The 21,965-nt window shown below is 43.5% G+C and overlaps 1 protein-coding gene across 2 annotated transcripts in view; it reads right to left on the bottom strand.

The window, feature by feature from the left end:
• KCNG3 (potassium voltage-gated channel modifier subfamily G member 3) overlaps positions 1-21,642 on the bottom strand; it is a 31,053-nt gene extending 9,411 nt beyond the window's left edge. Inside the window, exon 1 of one of the 2 annotated variants that reach the window (XM_082358260.1) lies at positions 20,961-21,642. In XM_082358260.1, the coding sequence (XP_082214386.1) occupies positions 20,961-21,625 (665 nt within the window). In that variant the 5' untranslated portion in view covers positions 21,626-21,642. The remainder of the gene's footprint in view (positions 1-20,960) is intronic. The other variant, XM_082358259.1, reaches the window with a different exon arrangement.
• Between the last annotated feature and the right edge of the window lie 323 nt (positions 21,643-21,965).

The following is a 21,965-nucleotide window of genomic DNA, read 5'->3' as shown; positions in this document are numbered from 1 at the left end:
CCTGAAGTGGAAGCCACCAGCCTCGCCCCACACTCCCCAAGGCTGAGGAATTAAATCTCAGCACAGTGGTTAGGAAGCCCTGACCCAGAGTGAGAGGTAATGCTAAGGTAATTTTTAATTAAATTACATTTTTTTATTTGTAAATATTTTCATTTCAGTTATTTCATGCAGTAGCTTTAGAAAAGAAGAAAATGCACTACAGTACATGTCTCTACAGTACAGTGCAAATATGACTGTAATAAAATGTTTTAAACATGGCATTTAAAAAAATTATAATTAAATTACATTTTAAAATTCAAATTTAAAGTTACAATCCTTATACCAACATTCATTTTTCTCCACATAATTCTGTCCTACTATTGACCTAAACCCAAACATGAGAAGTATGATGGAGAGAGAAGAAAACGTAGCAGGTGGGATGGTAAGGTCTGTGGGGCAACATTTTGAAAAGAAGTACCCAAAGTGCATGGCACAGAACACAGATTGCACTGGATGTTTCTCAGGGAAATGAATAAATAAAATTAACCATGTTCCCCTACTATGGAGGTTCCTAGGGCCATAGAGGTTAATTTGATTTATGTCTTGAATAGGTAGTACATTCACATGGTTTAAATTTCCAAGGTAAAAAAAAAGAGTACAGAAAGAAAATTCTCACTCTCACCCTATTCCCCAGTCACTTGGTTCCCCAGTATTCACTCCAGTCCCAATTCCTCACTGGTCAGAAGGGCAAGAACCACTGACCAACAAGAAAGTAGTAACTTGAGTATATTAGTTTCCTGTGGCTGCTGTAAAAAATTACCACAAACTTGGCGGCTTAAGACAACAGAAATTTATTTTTTCACATACCCAGAGGTCAGAAGTGCAAAATCATTATCACTGGGCCAAAATCAAGTGTTAGTAGGGCCCACTCCCTTCAGAGGCTCTAGGGGAGAATCCGTTCCTTGCCTCTTCCAGCTCCTGGTTGGCATTCCTTGGCTTGGGGCCACATCACTCCTATCTTTGCCTCTGTGCTCACCGTGTCAAATCTCCCTCTGCTTCCACCTTGTAAGGATACACATGATAGCATTCAGAGCCCCTGGGATAATCCAGGACAATCCCCCATCTCAAGATTCTTAATTTAATCATATCTGCAACATCCCGTTTGATATATAAGGTAATATCCACTTGTTCCCAAGGATTAGGACCTGATATCTTTTGTGGGGAGGGAGGGATTATTCTTCAGCCTACACACAAACTAAACAGGAAGATAAAGCCCACAGTGAAAGTAATCCAACCTACCGCCCAGTGAGGAAGGTCAGCAGATGAAGTCACAGCTGCCCCTATCTCTTTCTCTACTGTATTACCTGCTGCTCTGCACAGAGACCCCATTACTCTGTGGTTGGCAGCAGCTTCTCTATCCCCACCAGGCTATCAGTAAAAGCTGCTGCCATAATGACCTCTATGAACCTGGAGGCTTAGAAAACTGGGAGGGTAATGAAACTTGGTAGATCTAGAAGATAGGAGGCTGCATTTTTTCAATATTCAGTTTTAATAAACATAATACCAGGCATTCCTTCTCCCTGGTAATGCTCATCAAATCCTCCATATGGTCCCCCATATTTCTAGCCCCTTGCAGTTAGGCAAGGTCACATGACCAGTTCTGATCTATGAGCTGTGAGCAAAATGACTACAGTTCTGGGCAGAGGCATGGAAGAGTGGGTGTGAATTCTCTTCCCTGCCGTGGCAACCTGAAAGGCATGTGTCCTAAGTGGCTCCAAGATGGTGGGGTCCCTACCAGCTCAAGTCACTGAATATATGTTCAAAGAAAGACAGACATTCCCCATCCTGACTCTGATTGGACATGGTATGTGAGCAACCAATAAATCCTTGTTCTGTTAAGCCACCAGAATTTCTAAGTTGGTTGCTATCCTAAGTAATAAACTGGTAAATTCAGTAAGTAATAAGATACACACTCAAAAAGGATTGCAAGAGCACAAAGCAGTCACAATAATAGTGTTCTTTGATCAGCTGTGGTTTTTACCAGTTCTCTAGCTAAAGTACTATGTCTCTTCTCTAGCCAGACATGAGGAAGAGCACTGGACCTGATGCCGGGAGCCCTGCTGCTCTTCTCACTCTGATCTTCTAAGGGCTCTCCCAGCAATAAAATCCTAAGATCCTATTAAATTAAGAAGAGTAGGGGCTTCCCTGGTGGCGCAGTGATTGAGAATCTGCCTGCCAATGCAGGGGACACGGGTTCGAGCCCTGGTCCGGGAAGATCCCACATGCCGTGGAGCAACTAAGCCCTTGTGCCACAACTACTGAGCCCACACCACGACTACTGAAGCCCGTGCGCCCAGAGCCCGTGCTCCGCAACAAGAGAAGCCACCACAGTGAGAAGCCCGCGCACCGCAACAAAGAGTAGTCCCCGCTCGCCGCAACTAGAGAAAGCACCCCGCATAGCAACGTAGACCCAACGCAGCCAAAATTTTTTTTTAATAAATTTATTTATTTATTTTTGGCTGTGCTTCAGTAGTCGTGGGGCAGGCTCAGTAGCTGTGGCACACGGGCTTAGTTGCTCCGCGGCATGTGGGGTTTTCTCAGACCAGGGATCGAACCCGTGTCCCCTGCATTGGCAGGCGGATTCTCAACCACTGCGCCACCAGGGAAGCCCAAGAAGAGTAAAAATTTTAATTGTGCCAGAAACACCAGAACATTTTCAGCTAATTGCTTCCACCAGCAGCCAAACTGTTCAGATTAAAAAGGAGGAAATCCAACTGACACTAAAGAATCTCTCAGTAAGGGAATTTCAAAGAGGTAAACTCATCTGTAATGAGGCCCACGGGGCTCCTCCTGCCCACCCCCCAAGTCAGCCACAATTTATCCAAAATTCCACGCTAAGGAGATGAATAAGTGAGAAACCCCAGGCATCCCTCTTTCACCCAGGATTATGCCAAGGCATTCTCCAACAACAAACACCACTAAGCCTGCCAAAACTCCCCATGTTTCCAAATGGCACTCTTGCCAGTGCCACCTCCAGCAACTGCTGGAAAACTTGAGTGCTGTGTCTTACTGAGCACTACAGCAAATGACTGGGCACTCCGAGGGCTAGTTCTATAAAAAACAAACTGAAAAAAAGAACGGAAGAAGATACTGAAGGATACCAGAATCCTTTGAAGCCCATTCTGATTTCTTTTGAGGCCCAAACATATAGAAGCTCATGAATTCACAGCTAAATATATATATATATGTATATATATATATATATACATATATATATAGAGAGAGAGAGAGAGTGAGTGAGAAAGAGAGGCCTTTCAGTTGGGCACTGTGCTAAGCACTTTGTAGACATCATCTCATTTAACCCTTTTCAAGAACTTTATGGAGTGTGTACTTCCCCTAATATCTCCATTTTACAGATGACAAAACTGAGGCTGAAAAATTAAACATCTCTTCTAAGATCACACAACTAAGAAACTGCAGTGGCATAGGTAATGAAACCCAGATCTACTGGGCTTTGAAGCACTAAGGAACATCTGAAAATGCTAATGATTTTTATGACAATGTTCATTGTTAATATTAAATTATATATGTCAATCTCTTGGTCTCCATGGTTGATGTATTAGAGCAGCATTTTTCACACTGCTGGTTCTTAGCCCATTAATGGATCAAAACTGATGGTGGTTTTTTTTTTGGAAATTAAATAGAAATATTAGTGTGCATCAAAGTATAGTTTCATAAAACTTTTGTTTCAGTTACATATAATTGTGTACTAAGTTACGATGTAAAATGTACTCCCTTCCGTAGGCATTGGAGGACCTCAAAAATTGCTGGCAATCATCAGTCATTCTAATTCCCCTAACTGATCCGTCATGACAGAAGGCACTTCTGGCAATGAATGACTCAGAGGTTTACAAACAGGCTCCACAGGAGAACAAATGCTTTTACTGCTAACCATCCCCTCCTGCCTGCAAATAAGACTAGGACAGGACATAAAAAGCCATTAACTATGTTGTATGAGGTGAAGATCAGTCTCCCTCTGGGTGCTAACTTCTCATCTTTTTCCCTCAACATTTTATTGTGAAAAATTTCAAACATGGAACAAATTAATATTTTAAATATACTTGCTTATCACCTATTCATCCCTATATCCATCTATTAACCTTTTTTTCTTGAATGCATTTTAAAATAAATCCAGACATCGGTGCACTTCCATCTAAAAAATTCAGAGTGCATATTATTAACCAGAGTTCAATATTTCATTTTTTTCTTTTGATTTGAACTTTACATGCAATGGAATGCACAAACCTTATGTGCACACTCACTGAGGTTTGACAAATGCGTAACCTCTATAACCGAAACTGCTATCAAGATATAGAGCATTCACATCACCTGAGAGTTCCCTGCCTTATTCATCTTTGTATCTCCTGCCCTTGCTTCCCATCAGACATACAACAAGCGCTCAACAGCTTTTTGTCCAGTACAATGTAGTGACTTTGATAGAACTTGAAGGACTGGAATGGTTCTTTGGGGAGCTTTAAGGGATAACTGAAGCCTGTCATCAAAAAATGGTGCTGAAGGGACTTCCCTGGTGGCACAGTGGTTAAGAATCTGCCTGCCAATGTGGGGGACACGGGTTCGATCCCTGGTCTGGGAAGATCCCCCATGCCGTGGAGCAACTAAGCCCGTGCGCCACAACTACTGAGCCTGCGCTCTAGAGCCCGTGAGCCACAACTACTGAAGCCCATGTGCCACAACTACTGAAGCCCGTGCGTCTAGAGCCCATGCTCTGCAACAACAGAAGCCACCCAATGAGAAGCCCGCGCACCACAACGAAGAGTAGCCCCCACTCGCTGCAACTACAGAAAAGCCCGCGCGCAGCAACAAAGACCCAACGCAGCCAAAAAAAAAAAAGAATCCGCCTGCCAATGCAGGGGACATGGGTTCAAGCCCTGGTCCAGGAAGATCCCACATGCCGTGGAGCAACTAAGCCCGTGAGCCACAACTACTGAGCCTGCGCTCTAGAGACCGCGAGCCACAACTGCTGAGCCCATGTGCCATGGCCCGTGCTCCGCAACAAGAGAAGCCACCACAATGGGAAGCCCGCGCACCGCGGCGAGGGGTGGCCCCCGCTTGCCGCAACTAGAGAAAAGCCCACACGCTGCAACCAAGACCCAGTGCAGCCAAAAATAAATAAATAAAAACTAGTTTATTTTTTAAAAAATCATGCTGAATTCAGTTGGACCCTTACCTTACACCAAGTACAAAAGTTAACTGAAGGGCTTCCCTGGTGGCGCAGTGGGTGGGAGTCTGCCTGCCAATGCAGGGGACACGGGTTCAAGCCCTGGTCTGGGAAGATCTCACATGCCGCGAAGCAACTAGGCCCGTGAGCCACAATTACTGAGCCTGCGTGTCTGGAGCCTGTGCTCCGCAACGGGAGAGGCCGCGACAGTGAGACACCCGCGCACCGCGATGAAGAGTGGCCCCCGCTCGCCGCAACTGGAGAAAGCCCTCGCACAGAAACGAAGACCCAACACAGCCAAAAATAAATAAATAAATAAATTTATTTAAAAAAAAAAGTTAACTCAACATGGATTAACTGCCTAAATGTAAGACCTAAAACAAGTTTTTAAAAAATTCCTAGAAGAAAACATAGGGGAAAAGCTTCATGACATTGGACTTGGCCAAGATTTCTTGGCTATGACACCAAAAGAACAAACAACAAAAACAAAAATAGACAAATAGGACTACATCGAACTTAAAAGTTTTTGTGCCTCAAAAGACACAAACAATAGAGTGAAAAGGCAAGTTACAGAATAGGGGAAAATATTTGCAAATCATATATCTGATAAGGGATTAATATCCAGAATACATATCGAACCCCTACAACTCAACAACAAAAAATCAAATAACCCAATTTAAAAATGAGCAAAGGACTTGCTTAGACACTTCTCAAAGATGGTATACAAATGGCCGGCAAGCATTTGAAAAGATGCTCAACATCACTAATCATCTGAGAAATGCAAGTCAAAACCAGTCAGAAGGTATCATCACCTCAGACACATCTGGATACCTACTATTAGAAACAAAAACCAGAAAACAAGTATTGATGAGGAAGTGGTGAAATTAAAATCTCTGTGTACTGTTGGTAGGATTGTAAAATAGTGCAGCGGCTGTGGAGACAGTAAGGAGGTTCCTCAAAAAATTAAAAACAGGGGCTTCCCTGGTGGTGCAGTGGTTGAGAATCTGCCTGCCAATGCAGGGGACACGGGTTCGAGCCCTGGTCTGGGAAGATCCCACGTGCCGCAGAGCGGCTGGGCCTGTGAGCCACAATTACTGAGCCTGCGCGCCTGGAGCCTGTGCTCCGCAACAAGAGAGGCCGCAATAGTGAGAGGCCCGCGCACCGCGATGAAGAGTGGCCCCCGCTTGCCACAACTAGAGAAAGCCCTCGCACAGAAACGAAGACCCAACACAGCCATAAATAGATAAATAAAAACAAATACTTTAAAAAAAAAAAAAAAAAGAGAGTGAGCATATTTCTCTAAAAAAAAAAAAAAAAAATTAAAAACAGAACTTCCATATCATCCAGCAATCCCACTTCTGGTTATATATCCAAAAGAACTGAAAGCAGGGTGTCAAAGAGATATTTACACACTTGTGTTCATAGCAGCACTATTCACAATAGCGAACAGGTGGAAGCAACCTAAATGTCCATTAATGAATGACTCCATAAATAGAATGTGTCACAGTCTTACAATGGAATATTATTCAGCTTTACAAAGGAAGAAAATCCTGTCACATGCTAATAAATGGATGAACCTTCAGGACGTTATACTAAGTGAAAGATACCCAGTCACACACACACACAAAGACAAACACTGTATGATTCTAGCTATAGGAGGTATCTAAAGTAGTCAAAATTCAGAGAAACAGAAAATAGAATGGTGGTTACCAGGGGCTGAGGGAAGAGGAAAAAGAGAAGTTGTTGTTTAACGGGTATTTCCCCTAATATCTCCATATTACAGATTACAAAACTGAGGTTAAAAAGTCAAACATCTTTTCCAAGATCACAAAACTAAGAAATTGCAGTGGCACAGGTAATAAAACACGGATCTACTGGGCTTTGAAGCACTAAGGAACATCTGAAAATGCTAATGATTTTTATGACAATGTTAATTGTTAATATTAAATATATCAATCTCTTAGTCTCCATGGTTTATGTGTTAGAGCAGCATTTTTCATACTGCTGGTTCTTAATACAGTTTCAGATTTGCAAGATGGTAAATTTTATGTTATGTACTTTTTGCCCAAAATAAAAATACGTACATGAAACTGTCCAACGAAAGGAAGAAGATAGGAGGCTCCTGAAGCAAGGAGCCCTTCTCCACTTGTAACTTGCTGTGAAACCATGGATAAGCTATTTAATCTCTCTTCCTGAATTTTCCTCAATGGTTAAATGATGAGAATAACAGTAAGACCTATCTCTCAGATTGTCTTAAGAATTAAATGAATTAATATGAAATAATAGTAAGTGCTCAATAAATCGTGTCTATAATTATCATTATTACAAACCATCTCTGGGCTTGCAGTCTTCCCTTCACACTCAAAAGGAGATCACTTCAGTGTTTCCCTGAGTGCAAAGAGAAGGCAAGAATGAAAGCTCCATCCCTTCATTCTCTCTTCTCCCAAGAATTCTGCCTATATTCTCACACACTGCTGGCTGTAGCATAAACTGGTAAAACCACTTAAAAGAGCAATTGGCAGAATCTATCAAGCTTTATACTGCACATGAAACCCAGCCACCTACTCTAGGAATTTATCCTACAAACACACTTGCATATTTACATAAGAATATGTACAATGAGATCCACTGTTTGTAATACCCAAGGATAAAAAAATATATAAACATCTATCCAGAGGAGATTGATTATATAAATGTATTTCCCAAAGTTATTAGGTTGAACCATATGCAATTGACATTGGAAATTTTATGACTCTACCTTATGCCATGTAGCCACGAAAAAGAGTTAAGGTGCATTCCTGAGCTTTGATGTGAAACAGTCTCCCAAGATGTGCAGGTGCAGAACAGTACATATATTATGCTTTAATTGTGTGCATGTGCGTGCGTGTGTGTGTGTGTGCGTGTGTATTGGAAGGATACTTAAGAAACTGTTAATACCAGTTGCTGACTCTAGGGAGGGAGCCTGACGCAGGATGGAAACTCACTTTCTACTTTATTACCTTTTGTGCTGTTAAATGATTTACCGTGTGCACATATTATTTTTCCAATTAAGAAAAATTTTAAAGAAAAAGTGAAAAGCATGCCCAACTAGAAGAGCAATCACCATGATGAAGTTGTCAGTGGCTTGAATCAACCAGCACACCCCCAGGAGTAGCACAAAAAGAAAAGTTGCACCCTTCCTACCCCAAGCTTTCAGGCTTGAACGTATGAGGCATTTCCAGCAGGCCTATACAGTGTGATGATACGTGGTGTAATAAACTGTACATCACCAACAAACTGTACATCACCGTCCACCAAATTCTCTACAGTCTCTTTCATGTCCTTATAAAAGTTTTCTCCACAAGTTCAATGGGAGGAAAAGGCAGGAATCAAACAAACAAAAAAAACTTGATTTTTTTCTTATGTATTTTCATTACCTTACAGAAAGAAAAAATCCATACCACTCATATATTTTGTACTCTAGATCAGTAATGAAAATAAACAAAAACATACATTAGGTACTTACTCGAGTACCAAGCATTTTTCTGTAAATTTATACATATTAATTCATTTAATTCTCACAACTGAATGCACAGTACGCAGAGAACAGGGATCCTCACTGGGCTGCCAAGTGAGATGTGCAGTGGAGAGAGGCGTGATTGTAGGATTTATGGCTGGAAGCCTTATGGCAACACTGAAGCCTTATGGCAAAGCTGGTAGATTTTCAAAGTCAAGTTATAGCTTTAAAGGCAAAGGGAAACCCTTAAAGATTTGGCAACAGGTGGATTCATTCGTTGAATAAGCATTTCTTAAGAGGTTACCGTGTGCTGGGCATATTGCCAGGCCTGTGAGCTGGGAAGAGGCCAAGTGTACTGTGGCAATATACATCGGGCAGATGTTTATGGGCTGACTGGAGGGTGCAAACAGTCAGGAGGCTGTGACACAGGCAAGAGAAATGGAAGGCCCAAACTGGCGGATGATGGGAATGAAACGAAATGAAATAATGAAATGAAATGAAATGGGGGATAGATGGCAGAAGACTTCAACAAGACCCTACCACTGGCTGGCTGTGAAGGGCACAAAGAGCTGCAGCTGCAAGGATATGAGCAGACGCCCAAGACTCAGCAGACCTTCACCACCATCCTGGACCTCGGAGAGACGTGTGGGTCAGAGGGAACCAGGCAGATGCCTCGAGGCAAGCGAAGAAAAGAAAACCACCCAGCAAAATCTTATTACAAGAGATGGCCACTCTGAACCAGTCTCTTGATTTTCCTAACAGATGAAAAGACAGAAATCATCTTTCCAGAGCCAAATTATGAAAAGCATTTCATCAACACCATGCTTCAGTGTTTGTGTTCATTACCCTGTAATCGAGGACTTGGCTCTGGGCTGACTCTGAAGAAACAATCCACATTTCTGTGTGTATCTCTACCAGATGCTCTCAAAGTCAGGGACACCAGGACAGCTTTTCTTCACCAGATGCTGAGGAATGAGTTTTCAGTAAACCACCATGTTCTAGGTGAACATACACATAACAAGTGGAGAGACCCAAAATCTGTGGTCCTGGTTCTCACTACTAAAACACTTCCCAGAGGTGAGAGCAACAGAAACCCAGACCCATCAACACCTGCCCATCCAGGCCACCAGTGTTCTCCACTCCAGGTGGGTGCCCTTCATCCTGCAGGTACAATAATCTCCCCCAGCACCTTCACCTCCACTCCAAAGAGACACTAATCCATCTAAATAATGATGCAAGAAGATCAACTCACTGCAAGAATTGATCTGTTCCCAATCCATATATAACTACCCGATGGGTTCTACTTTTTTTAAAAATTTCATTGGCAGTGCATTAGTAAAAGAATTTTTTAAAAAAGAAATGATATCAAGAGACCATCCTCCTCAGACACGATCATCTTATAAAAACTGATACCAATTCTTTTCTTTTTTTTTCTACTTTCTCTTTTTGTTTTTTTATTTATTTTTTGACATTCATTTTTTAAATATTCTTTTCCATTATGGTTTATCACAGGATATTGAATATAATTCCCTGTGCTATACAGTAGGACCTTGTTGTTTATCCATCCTATATAAAATAGCTTACATCTGCTAATCCCAAGTCCTTCCCTCCCCCAATTCTTTTCTTTTTTTTAAAATTAATTAATTTATTTATTCATTTATTATTATTTTTTGGGGCTGTGTTGGGTCTTCGTTGCTGCATGGGGGCTTTCTCTAGTTGCAGCGAGCGGGGGCTACTCCTCGTCACAGTGTGTGGGCTTCTCATTGTGGTGTCTTCTCTTGTTGCAGAGCGCAGGCTCTATGCGCATGGGCTTCAGTAGTTGTGGCATGTGGGCTCAGTAGTTGTGGCTTGCGGGCTCTAGAGCACAGACTCAGTAGTTGTGGCGCACGGGTTTAGTTGCTCCACAGCATGTGGGATCTTCCCGGACCAGGGCTTGAACCCATGTCCCCTGCATTGGCAGGCGGATCCTTAACCACTGCACCAGGGAAGTCCCTAAAAATGGTTTTAAAAATGCAAAACAACGCTATATTTTATGTGTAAATACATACGTATGTACAAGCATATATTAAAAGTGTTTTTGATTCGCCCCTTTGCTTAGACCTGCTAGGCGTCCCTGCCGGGTGAGGAGGCTGAAGCCATGGAAGCCCACGCATACTACACCTTGGAATAGCTGTCTTGGAGGAGGGCACTCCAGAGCCCCACATGCCACCGGGCCTGAACCTAGAACAGGCCTGGGCCTGGGCTCTGGATAACTTCCCTGCGCTGAGCTGCCCCTCCTGCCAAAGCCCCCACTTCTGTGGGAACGCGCACTACTGTGCATGTGGGCTGCCGCGTCATGCCTGCACCGGACACGCAGACGGTCCCCAGGTGGAGAGCGGCCAAAAACGCTGGTGAGACCCACACATCCAGGAGCCAGTGGCTAATCCAGGATGGAGCGACAGTCCCGTCAAGAAGAGGCCAAAGCCAAACACCGCAGGGCACAATAGGGCCTGAATAGCCAGGAGATGTCAGCAGCAGCAGAGGCCGAAAGACACGCGGCCAGATCGCCTCCAAGTGCCCAGGCCGCTCCCCACCCCACACCCCGGAGCTGCGGAAACCCTGTAGAGGTTTGAAGCCCTGTGGAACTCGGCAACGAGAAGAATCGCGGCCTTCTGCCTGGCCCACATCGCCCCTTCAACCCATGCCCTGGCCTGGGGCCTGGGTCATCCCAGTGGAGGGCTCGTTATGCCTGTCTGGACTCGTCCCCTGGGCCCCGCCTTGCTCTGGGATAAGCCTGGAAGACTGTGGGGCAGAACATTCCGTATGTCTCTCCTTTCCTGGATTACTGACAGGTTTCTCAATTAGAAATCTCTTTTCAGGGAATCCATACTATCTTAAGGAACTTTTTTGTAGCTGTACTCAGAATTGTCATGTTTATGTTAATTCCAATTATGAGCAATGATTAAAACACGCTTCCTTAAAAAAAAAAGTGTGGGCTTCCCTGGTGGCGCAGTGGTTAAGAATCCACCTGTCAATGCAGGGGACACGGGTTCAAGCCCTGGCCCGGGAAGATCCCACATGCCACGGAGCAACTAAGCCCATGTGCCACAACTACTGCCTGCGCTCTAGAGCCCGCGAGCCACAACTACTGAGCCCGCGTGCCACAACTGCTGAAGCCCGTGCCCCTATAGCCCATGCTCTGCAACAAGGGAAGCCACTGCAATGAGAAGCCCGTGCACCGCAATGAAGAGTAGCCCCCGCTTGCCGCAACTAGAGAAAGCTCCCGCGCAGCAATGAAGACCCAAAGCAGCCAAAAAATAAATCAATTTTTTAAAAAATGTGTTTTTGTTTGTTTGTTTGTTTTGGCTGAGCTCTGCGGCATGCAGGATCTTAGTTCCCCGATCAGGGATCAAACCCACACCCCTTGCATTGGGAGCACAGAGTCTTAAGCACTGGACTGCCAGGGAAGTCCCTAAAAGTGTTTTTTTGTTTGTTTTTTTTTTTAACCATGGGCAAAATATTTTAATGGATCATCATCAAAGAGAACATAAAATCCTCTGTTCTTCAAATACCTATTGCTGGTTTTTTTTTTTTCTTTCTTTCTTTTTTTTTTTAATCAGTCATCAATTTTATACACATCACTTTATACATGTCAATCCCAATCGCCCAATTCAGCACACCACCATCCCCACCCCACCACAGTTTTCCCCCCTTGGTGTCCATACGTTTGTTCTCTACATCTGTGTCTCAAATTCTGCTCTGCAACCCGGTTCATCTGTACCATTCTTAAAAGTGTTTTTAAATGCATAAAATAGTAACACCAAAGTCAGGAAAGTAGCTATATCTGTGGAAAAGGAAATGATTTCAATGGGCAAAAGGCACCTAGTAGACCTCAACTGTACTTTTTATGTTTTATTTCTTAAGATGGATGGTAGGTACACAGGCGTTCAATGTACTATAATCTATACTTTTTTACATGCCTGAAAGACTTTATGATGGTTTTCTGCATAACTTCCTCTTCTGCCTTCGTAAAACATGTATTTCCTTTATTTCACAGACTGATTTGTTCTGCTTTTTAAGTTTTTGGTAATTGTATTCAAAGAAAACAAATTTTGATTGGCATAAAGAAATCTACATTTTAAAAAAATGCTTAAATTTTGCTTTATTTTCAGTAGTCTCCTAAGTTAAAAATAATTCTTTGGAGCATTTGCTGTAGAAATGTTGAAGCACAAACATCCACCATTTAAATAAACTATACAGATTAAATGAGAAATAGGGACAATTTATTTTAAAAGCCCATTGCATAAGGTACTTTTTTTTTGTTTGTTTATAAATTTATTTATTTATTTATTTATTTTGGGCTGTGTTGGGTCTTCGTTGCTGTGCGCGGGCTTTCTCTGGTTGCAGCGAGCGGGGGCTACTCTTTCATTGCAGTGCACAGGCTTCTCATTGCGGTGGCTTCTCTTGTTGCGGATCACGGGCTCTAGGCATGCGGGCTTCAGTAGTTGTGGCACACGGGCTTCAGTAGTTATGGCTCACGGACTTAGTTGCTCCGCAGCATGTGGGATCTTCCCAGACCGGGGACCAAACCCATGTCCCCTGCATTGGCAGGTGGATTCTTAACCACTGCACCACCAGGGAAGTCCCCAGCTATTTTTCCACTTTGGAATTTATCCAACATATGTACTTATACCAATTTGCAAAGAAACATGAAAAAGACTGTGTTCTGCACTGCTGTTTGCATTTTTGAAAAACTACAGTCAAGCTAACCATTCCACAGCAGAGTAGAGCAGGGACCTGGGAATCAAATGCCAGGTCACGACTTAACCACTATGTGAGTCTGACATACTACTTAATCTATCTAAATCTCAGTCATAAAATGGGGATAACAATGGTGCTACCTTGTAGGATTATTATGAGACTTAGATGAAAAAATAATTGTAAAACCTTAACAAGTGAGTAGCACATGATAAGTATTCAATAAATATTGACTATTACAGCCATTACTATAATTGATAGGACAGACACTTGTAAATGAACTGTGGCCCATCTATACAATGGAATACTACACAAATTTTAAAAAGAAGGAGGAAGATTTATATTAACTGATGTGAAAAGAGTTCCTAGATGTTAAGTGAAAAAAGCAAATTGCTAAACAAGATTATAGAATGATCCCAGTTATAAATTTAAAAAGACACCTGTAAGGGGGCTTCCCTGGTGGTGCAGTGGTTAAGAATCCACCTGCCAATGCAGGGGACATGGGTTCAAGCCCTGGCCTGGGAAGATCCCACATGCCTCAGAGCAACTAAGCCCGTGAGCCACAACTACTGAGCCTGCGCTCTAGAGCCCGCGTGCCACAACTACTGAAGCCCATGTGCCTAGAGCCCGTGCTCTGCAACAAGAGAAGCCACTACAATGAGAAGCCTGCGCACTGCAACAAAGAGTAGCCCCCGCTCGCCGCAACCAGAGAAAGCCCGCGCACAGCAACAAAGACCCAACACAGCCAAAAAATAAAAGAAAAAATAAATAAATTTATTAAGAAATAAAAAATAAAAAGACACCTGTAGGGACTTCCCTGGTGATGCAGTGGATAAGACTCCATGCTCCCAATGCAGGGGGCCCAGGTTTGATCCCTGGTCAGGGAACTAGATCCCACATGCATGCCGCAACTAAGAGTTTGCATGCCACAACTAAGGAGGCCACGTGCTGCAACAAAGACCCAGTGCAATCAAATAAATAAATATATAAATAAATAAGAGACATCTGTATAATATGCATATATAATTATATATGCATGCATATGTGGATAGTATACATATACACATATATACACACATATATATGTGTGTGTATTTGTATATATGCAAAGAAAATTTCTGGAAGAATACTCAGAAACTGGGTAATAGGATGCAGGAGAAAGAGGCATGTTTACTCTTTACTCTGTAACACTTAGAACCATACTTTTTTCCAATGAGCAAAGTTTTCATTTGAAAAAAAAAGAAGAATAATGTTTAAAACAACTTGCTTACCAAAAGGGAGAAAAAAAGCACTTTGATTAAATAAAAGGTATTAACAAAAGGAAGTTTCCACTGAATTCTAAAATTGGCAGCAGTTAGAAAAACCCTGTACACAGATTAAAAGAAACAGTCCACTGTGAAAGAACAGACTTTAACTGAGGTTCTGGGTTATGTTCAATCCTATCAGAGATCTATTAATTACTGGCTTCCGAAAATATCCACCTTATCTGCAAAGTAAAAGCACTGAGACTTTCATCTTCAGTTTCAAATATTGCTTTTATTTTTAAAGTACTTTAAAAAACCTATTGCATTTATATAATACTGACCTAAAAGGCAATACAAATAATACAATTGAGTTTTAAATTTCCATCACCTGCTGTTTCATTTTGATTTCATTTTTTAAACTTGGGCTTAAAATAACACCTAAAGAAATTTAAATATCTTTAAATCTCAAAGTCTTACAATACAAAGCAACTTTTAGAAATAATTTCTAAAGAACAGATTAAAATTACAGCAAGGCTTTGCATGCTAAAGAGATTTAAAGCTCAAAAGAGAACACTGCTGGGCTTCCCTGGTGGTGCAGTGGTTAAGAATCTGCCTGCCAATGCAGGGGACATGGGTTCAAGCCCTGGTCTGGGAAGATCCTACATGCCTACATGCCGTGGAGCAGCTAAGGCCGTGCGCCAAAACTACTGAGCCTGCAGTCTAGAGCCTGTGAGCCACAGCTACTGAGCCCACCCTCTGCAACTACTGAAGCCCGCACACCTAGCCCATGCTCCACAACAAGAGAAACCACCACAGTGAGAAGCCCACACACCACACGAAGAGCAGCCCCTGCTCGCCGCAACTAGAGAAAGCCCGCGTGCAGCAACGAAGACCCAACACAGCCAAAAATAAAATTAATTAACTAATTAATTTTTAAAAGTTTAAAAAAAAAGAGAACACTGCTGCTGAGATAACTGAGGGACCAAAAAGTAAAAGGCACAACTTATTTATATCTGGTCCATCTTTTATTATTTATTTATTTATTTATTTATTTATTTTTAACCCAAGCCCCCTGCATTGGGAGCACAGAGGCTTTTTTTTCTTTGCTTTTTTTAATTTATTTATTTTTTAGAAATTTATTTTATTTTTGGCTGCGTTGGGTCTTCGTTTCTGCACGCAGGCTTTCTCTAGTTGCAGTGAGCAGGGGCTTCTCATGGCAGTGGCTTCTCTTGTTGTGGAGCATGGGCTCTAGGCACGCGGGCTTCAGTAGTTGTGGCACTCGGGCTCAGAAGTTGTGGCTCGCAGGCTCTAGAGTGCAGGCTCAGTAGTTGTGGCACACGTGCTTAGTTGCTCCACGGCATGTGGGATCTTCCCTGACCAGGGCTCGAACCCGTGTCCCCTGCATTGGCAGGTGGATGCTTAACCACTGTGCCACGAGGGAAGTCCCTGTAGTTTTCTTTGAATGGGGTCCTAAATTAGAGAATAAAATATTTGCAACTCATGTCATTAACAAAGAGCTAATTTCTTAATTCTTTCTAAAAATCTTCCAACTAAGAAAGTCATCGCCAAAATGGGCAAACAGTACACACAGCTCACTGAAAAGTAAAATAACTGAGTCCTAAATATATGTAAAGATGCACATTTTTACTCAAGGCAAAAGTAAATTAAAACTGTTAGACACCATTTTTCACCTTCCAGCATGATAAAAAATCAAAAGTATAGGTATAATGTTATAAGTCATAATTCTAGTTATTACTTTAAAATGTATAACTCAGAAATAACTAAAAAAAAAAATCAAAAGTTTAATAATGCTTTGTAGAGTATGAAAAAACATGGTCTCTCACATGCTGCTGGTGGGAGTATAAATTGATACAACTTTTTGTAGAGCAATTTGGAATTATCTATGAAAATGACAAGTACAAAATATGGAGTAGATAACCAACAAGGACCTACTGTAGCACAAGGAACTATATTCAATATCTTGTAATAATTATAAAGGAAAAGAATCTAAAAAAGAATACATATATATGTCACTGAATCACTTTGCTGTATACCTGAAAGTAACACAACATTGTAAATCAATTATATTTCAGTAAAAATTTTAAAAATTATATATATATATATGTATATATATATATAATTTTTTAAAAGACAAGTACAAATGTCCTTTGACCCAATGACTTACTTTCAGGAATTTATCCTATGGATATACTTTCATGAAAGCAAAATAATGTACATGTACAAGGATATTCACTACAGCATTCCCTACAGACAAGAAACAATGTTAAGTGTCCAGAAATTATAGGACATTCATACAATGGAACGTCATGCAGCTGCATAAAAGAACTGAGCAGTTCTTGGGATTTTTTTGTTGTTGTTGTTTTTTGGCTGCGCAGAGTGGCTTACGGGGTCTTAGTTCCCCGGATCTTAGCTCCCCACCAGGGACTGAACCCACCCTGGCAGTGAAAGCGTCAGGTCTTAACCACTGGACTGCCAGTGAAGTCCCCAAACCATATATTCTTATCTTTATTCCTTTTGCACAGTTAAGTACTTGATAAATAATTATTCCCTGACTTACCAGACTTTTTTCTCATTCTAGCACAGGATCCCATTCTCCTCATCTAAGAGTTCCACCACCTGAATGCCTCAGCCTTAACCCACAGAGCTTTTCAATCTATGCAAGAGAAGATATATTCCTGGAAGGTTATGTTTTGAAATGTAAGATAAACAATAGATATTTATTGTGCCTGAATAATAGTTTTTTCTAAAAGATGCTATCATAATAAATAGTACAAGAGAATAAGAGAATTTAGATGCCTTCTAGGGCTTTTCATCTCGTCTAGTTTGGGGGCTAAGACATGGTTATATAAAAAAATAACCACCATGCTAGGAAGAATATTACAGCTGCCAAATGAGTCACACAAGTAAGCAGTCTCTCAAGAAACTCAGGAGGAAATATCACATCTACTAGGGTAGTCAGGAAACGCTTCAAAAGGGAAACAGAATCAGAGTTGGGCTTGATGGATGATCTAATTTCAATAGGCAAGGGACTGACTGCACAGTAAGGGACATCCAGGTGGCTCAGGAACAAGTGAACAGGCTGGTCTGGACAAATGGAGCCTGCAGGTGGCAGGGAGTGCTCCTAGCTCCTGGAAATCCACTTATTCAGTCCCTGAGCCTGTATCCTTCCAATGCCCTGGATTTATTTTGATTCTTCCTACTATCTCCCAGAGTTGTCATTTCATCTCCATTCTCACCAACCTCAGAGCAATCCAAGCTCTCATTCCCTCCCTCTGCAAAAATCTCCAAATTAATCCTCTTATTTCCAGTCTCCACCATCTCCAATTGATGGTGTACAACTCATGACATTTGTTACTTTATACTCATGATCCACTCACCCCAAACCTGCCAACAGCTAACCACCGCCTGCAAAATAAAATTATTCTCCCTCTCATTCCAGGCCTTCTAACATTGCCCTGTCTCCATCTCTCACTCCATCACTGGACTCACACTCCCTAAACGTAATATACAAATGTCATGCCTAGGCCCTAGATGTTCCTATTACCCGGAAAATCTCCGTATTTTGTTCCCAGGTGGGGTACACATGGTTGTACAGGTTTCAAACACTGTAGTTTACATAAATGATACTGCCTGCCAGTGTTGGGCAGTGCACAACCTCTGCAACCTTCCAAAGACAGCTTGTTTCCATCCTCTCCCACCTCGAGACCTTCCCAGAACAACTCAACTCAACTGTTGATCAATTGTGCCTCTGATTCCTACATCAACTGCCAGCTTGACACGGTTTCCTCACCAAAAAATGTTACAATATTTGGAATACCAATAGTACCTTGAACACAGCGGATACTCAAAAGATGCCTGCAAGTTACAGTGGGTAAGTCAACAAAGGCAGATTGTGGTTAACAGGCAAAAAGCCTTGGGGAGGGACTTCCCTGGTGGCCCAGTGGTTAAGAATCCGCCTGCCAATGCAGGGGACACGGGTTCGAGCCCTGGTCCACATGCCACAGAGCAACTAAGCCCGGGCGCCACAACTACTGAGCCTGTGCTCTAGAGCCCGCAAGCCACAACTACTGAGCCCACGAGCCACAACTACTGAAGCCTGCGTGCCTAGAGCCCGTGCTCCACAACAACAGAAGCCGCCGCAATGAGAAGCCCGCGCACCACAAAAAAAGAGTAGACCCCGCTCGCCGCAACTAGAGAAAGCCTGAGTGCAGCAATGTAGACCCAATGCAGCCAAAAATAAATTAAATAAATAATTTTTTTTTAAAAAGCCTTGGGGAATTCCCTGGCGTCCAGTGGTTAGGACTCCACACTCTCACTGCCAGGGGCCAGTATTCGATCCCTGGTCGGGGAACTAAAAATCCCATAAGCCACGCAGCGCGGCCAAACAAAACAAGACAAAACAAACCAAACCAAAGGTAAAGAGCCTTGAAGGCCAAGAGAGAAGTTCCGACTTCATTTGGGAGATGACAAATATGATCAGAAAGATGTTTTAGGAAGAAAGACTAATTTCAGCAACTACAAGCAAACAGGGTTTGAGACACTATTCTCAAAGTACCACCTTAGTTGTCTGTTGGAGGGGGCCTGTGGGAGGCTCTCTCTGTAATGTGCAGCCTCAAGTCATTCAGTCATCCTTCAGTTTATCTGTTTGGGATTACAGATAATGGTTTTCATATACCTACACTCAGAGTGAAGCTTAAAACCGGGCCATTAAGCCAAGAAAAACATGTTTCTGCCTGAAATATCTGCGTATCTAGGAAACAGTTCTGACGTGAATAATTATATACATACATAAAATACATATACACAAATAAAACATTTATCTTCTTCCTTCACTTCTTTTGCAGTCTTCCTCTTTTCCATCTGTCTCTTCCCTTTTTGGTTTCTTTCTCTCTCTCCCCCTAAAATTATTATTCATGTCTCTCATTTCTTTCATAAGTACATAAATTAATTTCATTGTACTGATGGAGTACCAAATAAGTAATTCTTATCTGTAAATTGAAAACTCAGAAACTAATACATTAAACAAAATGAGTTTTCTAATTAATTTCCTTTCAAAGCATGTGTCTTAGATTTCATGTCAAGATAGCATATCAGTAATGGACTCCATGGTTCCAGACAGTTTATTTACTTCTTAGATTTAAATAAAAATCTTTACTCTCCAAAGGAAGAATATTATGTGGAAGTAATCCACTCCAGTATCAAGGCACATAGCACCAGTGGAACCATGCACATGTCTATCAGGAAAAGATTACCAGGCAAGCAACCAAATTTTTAAAATGAATGGAGAGTGAATCTTAAAAGAGGATCCAAGGTAAAATACATGATACAATTTTGTGTTTGTGCCCAAAGACGCTGTCTCCCTTGAAAGTCCAACTTTACTGTTTATTCCTCCCACCAAATATGCAAAATAAACTCACTAGAACTAAAAACAGAAGTATGCTATCACTATTGAAAGGTAAGCAACATCAAAGGAAAGATCAAAATATTTTCCTTTCATCCTACTAAGGTGAAAAGAAAAACCATTAAATACTGGATACTGTTTCTGAATTTAGGGCAGTTTCCCATGGCTTTTTCCCTCCCTAGCCTGAAGATCTTCCGGAAGTCATAGTGTGAATCTTTGGTAACAAACGGTGGACAGGTGCTTTGCTAACTCCATACTTGGTAGGAAAAGAAGAGAGAAAAGGGCACGGACATCCATTACTTAGAATCTATCGCTAAATTAATCTCCTTTATAACAATTCCATTACAACTCAAGTTATGCAGAGTGTATAGAGTGTGTGGGCAGTGTACAGCAGACCACACTCCATGATAACAAGACTTCATCTTTTCAAACACCATCAGAAATTGGCAAATAATTCAAACTGCTCTTAGCCCAAGGTTAAATTGTTGAATACTAACGATGAAAGTTTAGAGAAATCTAATTAACCGGTTGCTAATTTGCTCAAAAGTAAACTACAAACATGGGAGGCTTGTTCATCTCTATCTGCGTCTCCCCAAGGCTGGCGATTCGCCCTCAGGAGGGGCGTCTAGTGGGCGGACCAGAGCCGGCTAGAGCTGGGGAAAGGGGCGGGGGGGTAGTGAGGACCAACCCACCCCTTGGCTGGCCGCGCCTGTGGCCGCGCTCGGCCCAGAACCCGGCCTGGCTTGGCCTCCCAGAGGCAAACAGGACGGAGACCGGACCGACGGACGGGACGGACAGACTCGACAGGACGGACAGGACGGGCAGAGAAGCAGTGCGTCCTACCCGGAGGGCTCCCTCCCAGGGCCGGCGGAGTACCTGCTCCGGTCATCCAGGCTGCGGTTGTCGGCCGCCGCGGCGCGCCAGTCGGGCAGTGTGCTGGCGCACAGCACCACCATGGACACGATCACGAACACCACCGACACGCTGGCCAGGATCTGCGCGGCCAGGGACGACGTGGGCTCCTCGAAGGTACGCCGCATGCGCTCCAGCCAGCGCCGGGAGGGGGCCGCCTCGGCACCGCCGGGTCGCGCCTCGTCGCGGCCCAGCGCGCCCGGCTCTTCGGCCGTGTAGAAGGTGTAGGTGTCGGACATACGGTCGTCGAGGCGGCGCTGGCAGCAGTACTCGAGGTGCGCGCCCTCCAGGCCCCAGTAGATCATCTCATTGTAGAAGGACAGCTCGCACATCCGCGGCGCGAAGCGCAGCTTGCCGTGGCCGCGCACGTAGAGCAGGATGAAGCCGAAGGCCTCCGAGTGCCGGTCGAAGAAGTACTCGTTGCGCTCGCGGTCGTAGTCGTCGCACACCTCGAGCACGTCGCGCTCCGAGCGACAGCCGTGCAGCCGGCTCACGCGGCGCAGCGGGAAGTCCTTCAGTAGCTCCCGGGACAGCGAGTACCGGGCGCCGCCCACGTTCAGCACCACCGAGGCCGCCCCGCTGCGCCTGTAGGTCATGGCTGGCAGCCCAGAGGTCCCGAAGCCCGACGGCGCCGCCGCCGCCCCCCCGGCCGCCGCGCGGGGCCTGCCTGCTGTTGGCCGACCGGGGAGCGCGCCGTCGGGCCCCGCAGGCTATACCGCCGGCTCTCCCTCCGTGCTCCGCTGCTGCCCTTCGCTGGCCCGGGAGCCCCTCGGCTCTAGGCTCTTCGGCAGTCCGGCGTGGCTGCTAGCGACGCTCCCTCCGCACGGCCGTACCTGTAGGTGGCCGGGGAGTCCCCTCTGGCGCCAGCGCTGCGCCCCACGGGCCGAGAACGAAGCTGCCAGCGCCGCCGCCCCTCGCGTCTGAGGGATGCCCCCT

Source organism: Balaenoptera borealis (assembly GCF_965194805.1).
Source record: "Balaenoptera borealis genome assembly, chromosome: 15".
NCBI lineage: Eukaryota > Metazoa > Chordata > Mammalia > Artiodactyla > Balaenopteridae > Balaenoptera > Balaenoptera borealis.
The sequence above is the reverse complement of the archived record's forward strand: the minus strand, read 5'-3'. Positions and strand labels throughout refer to the sequence as shown.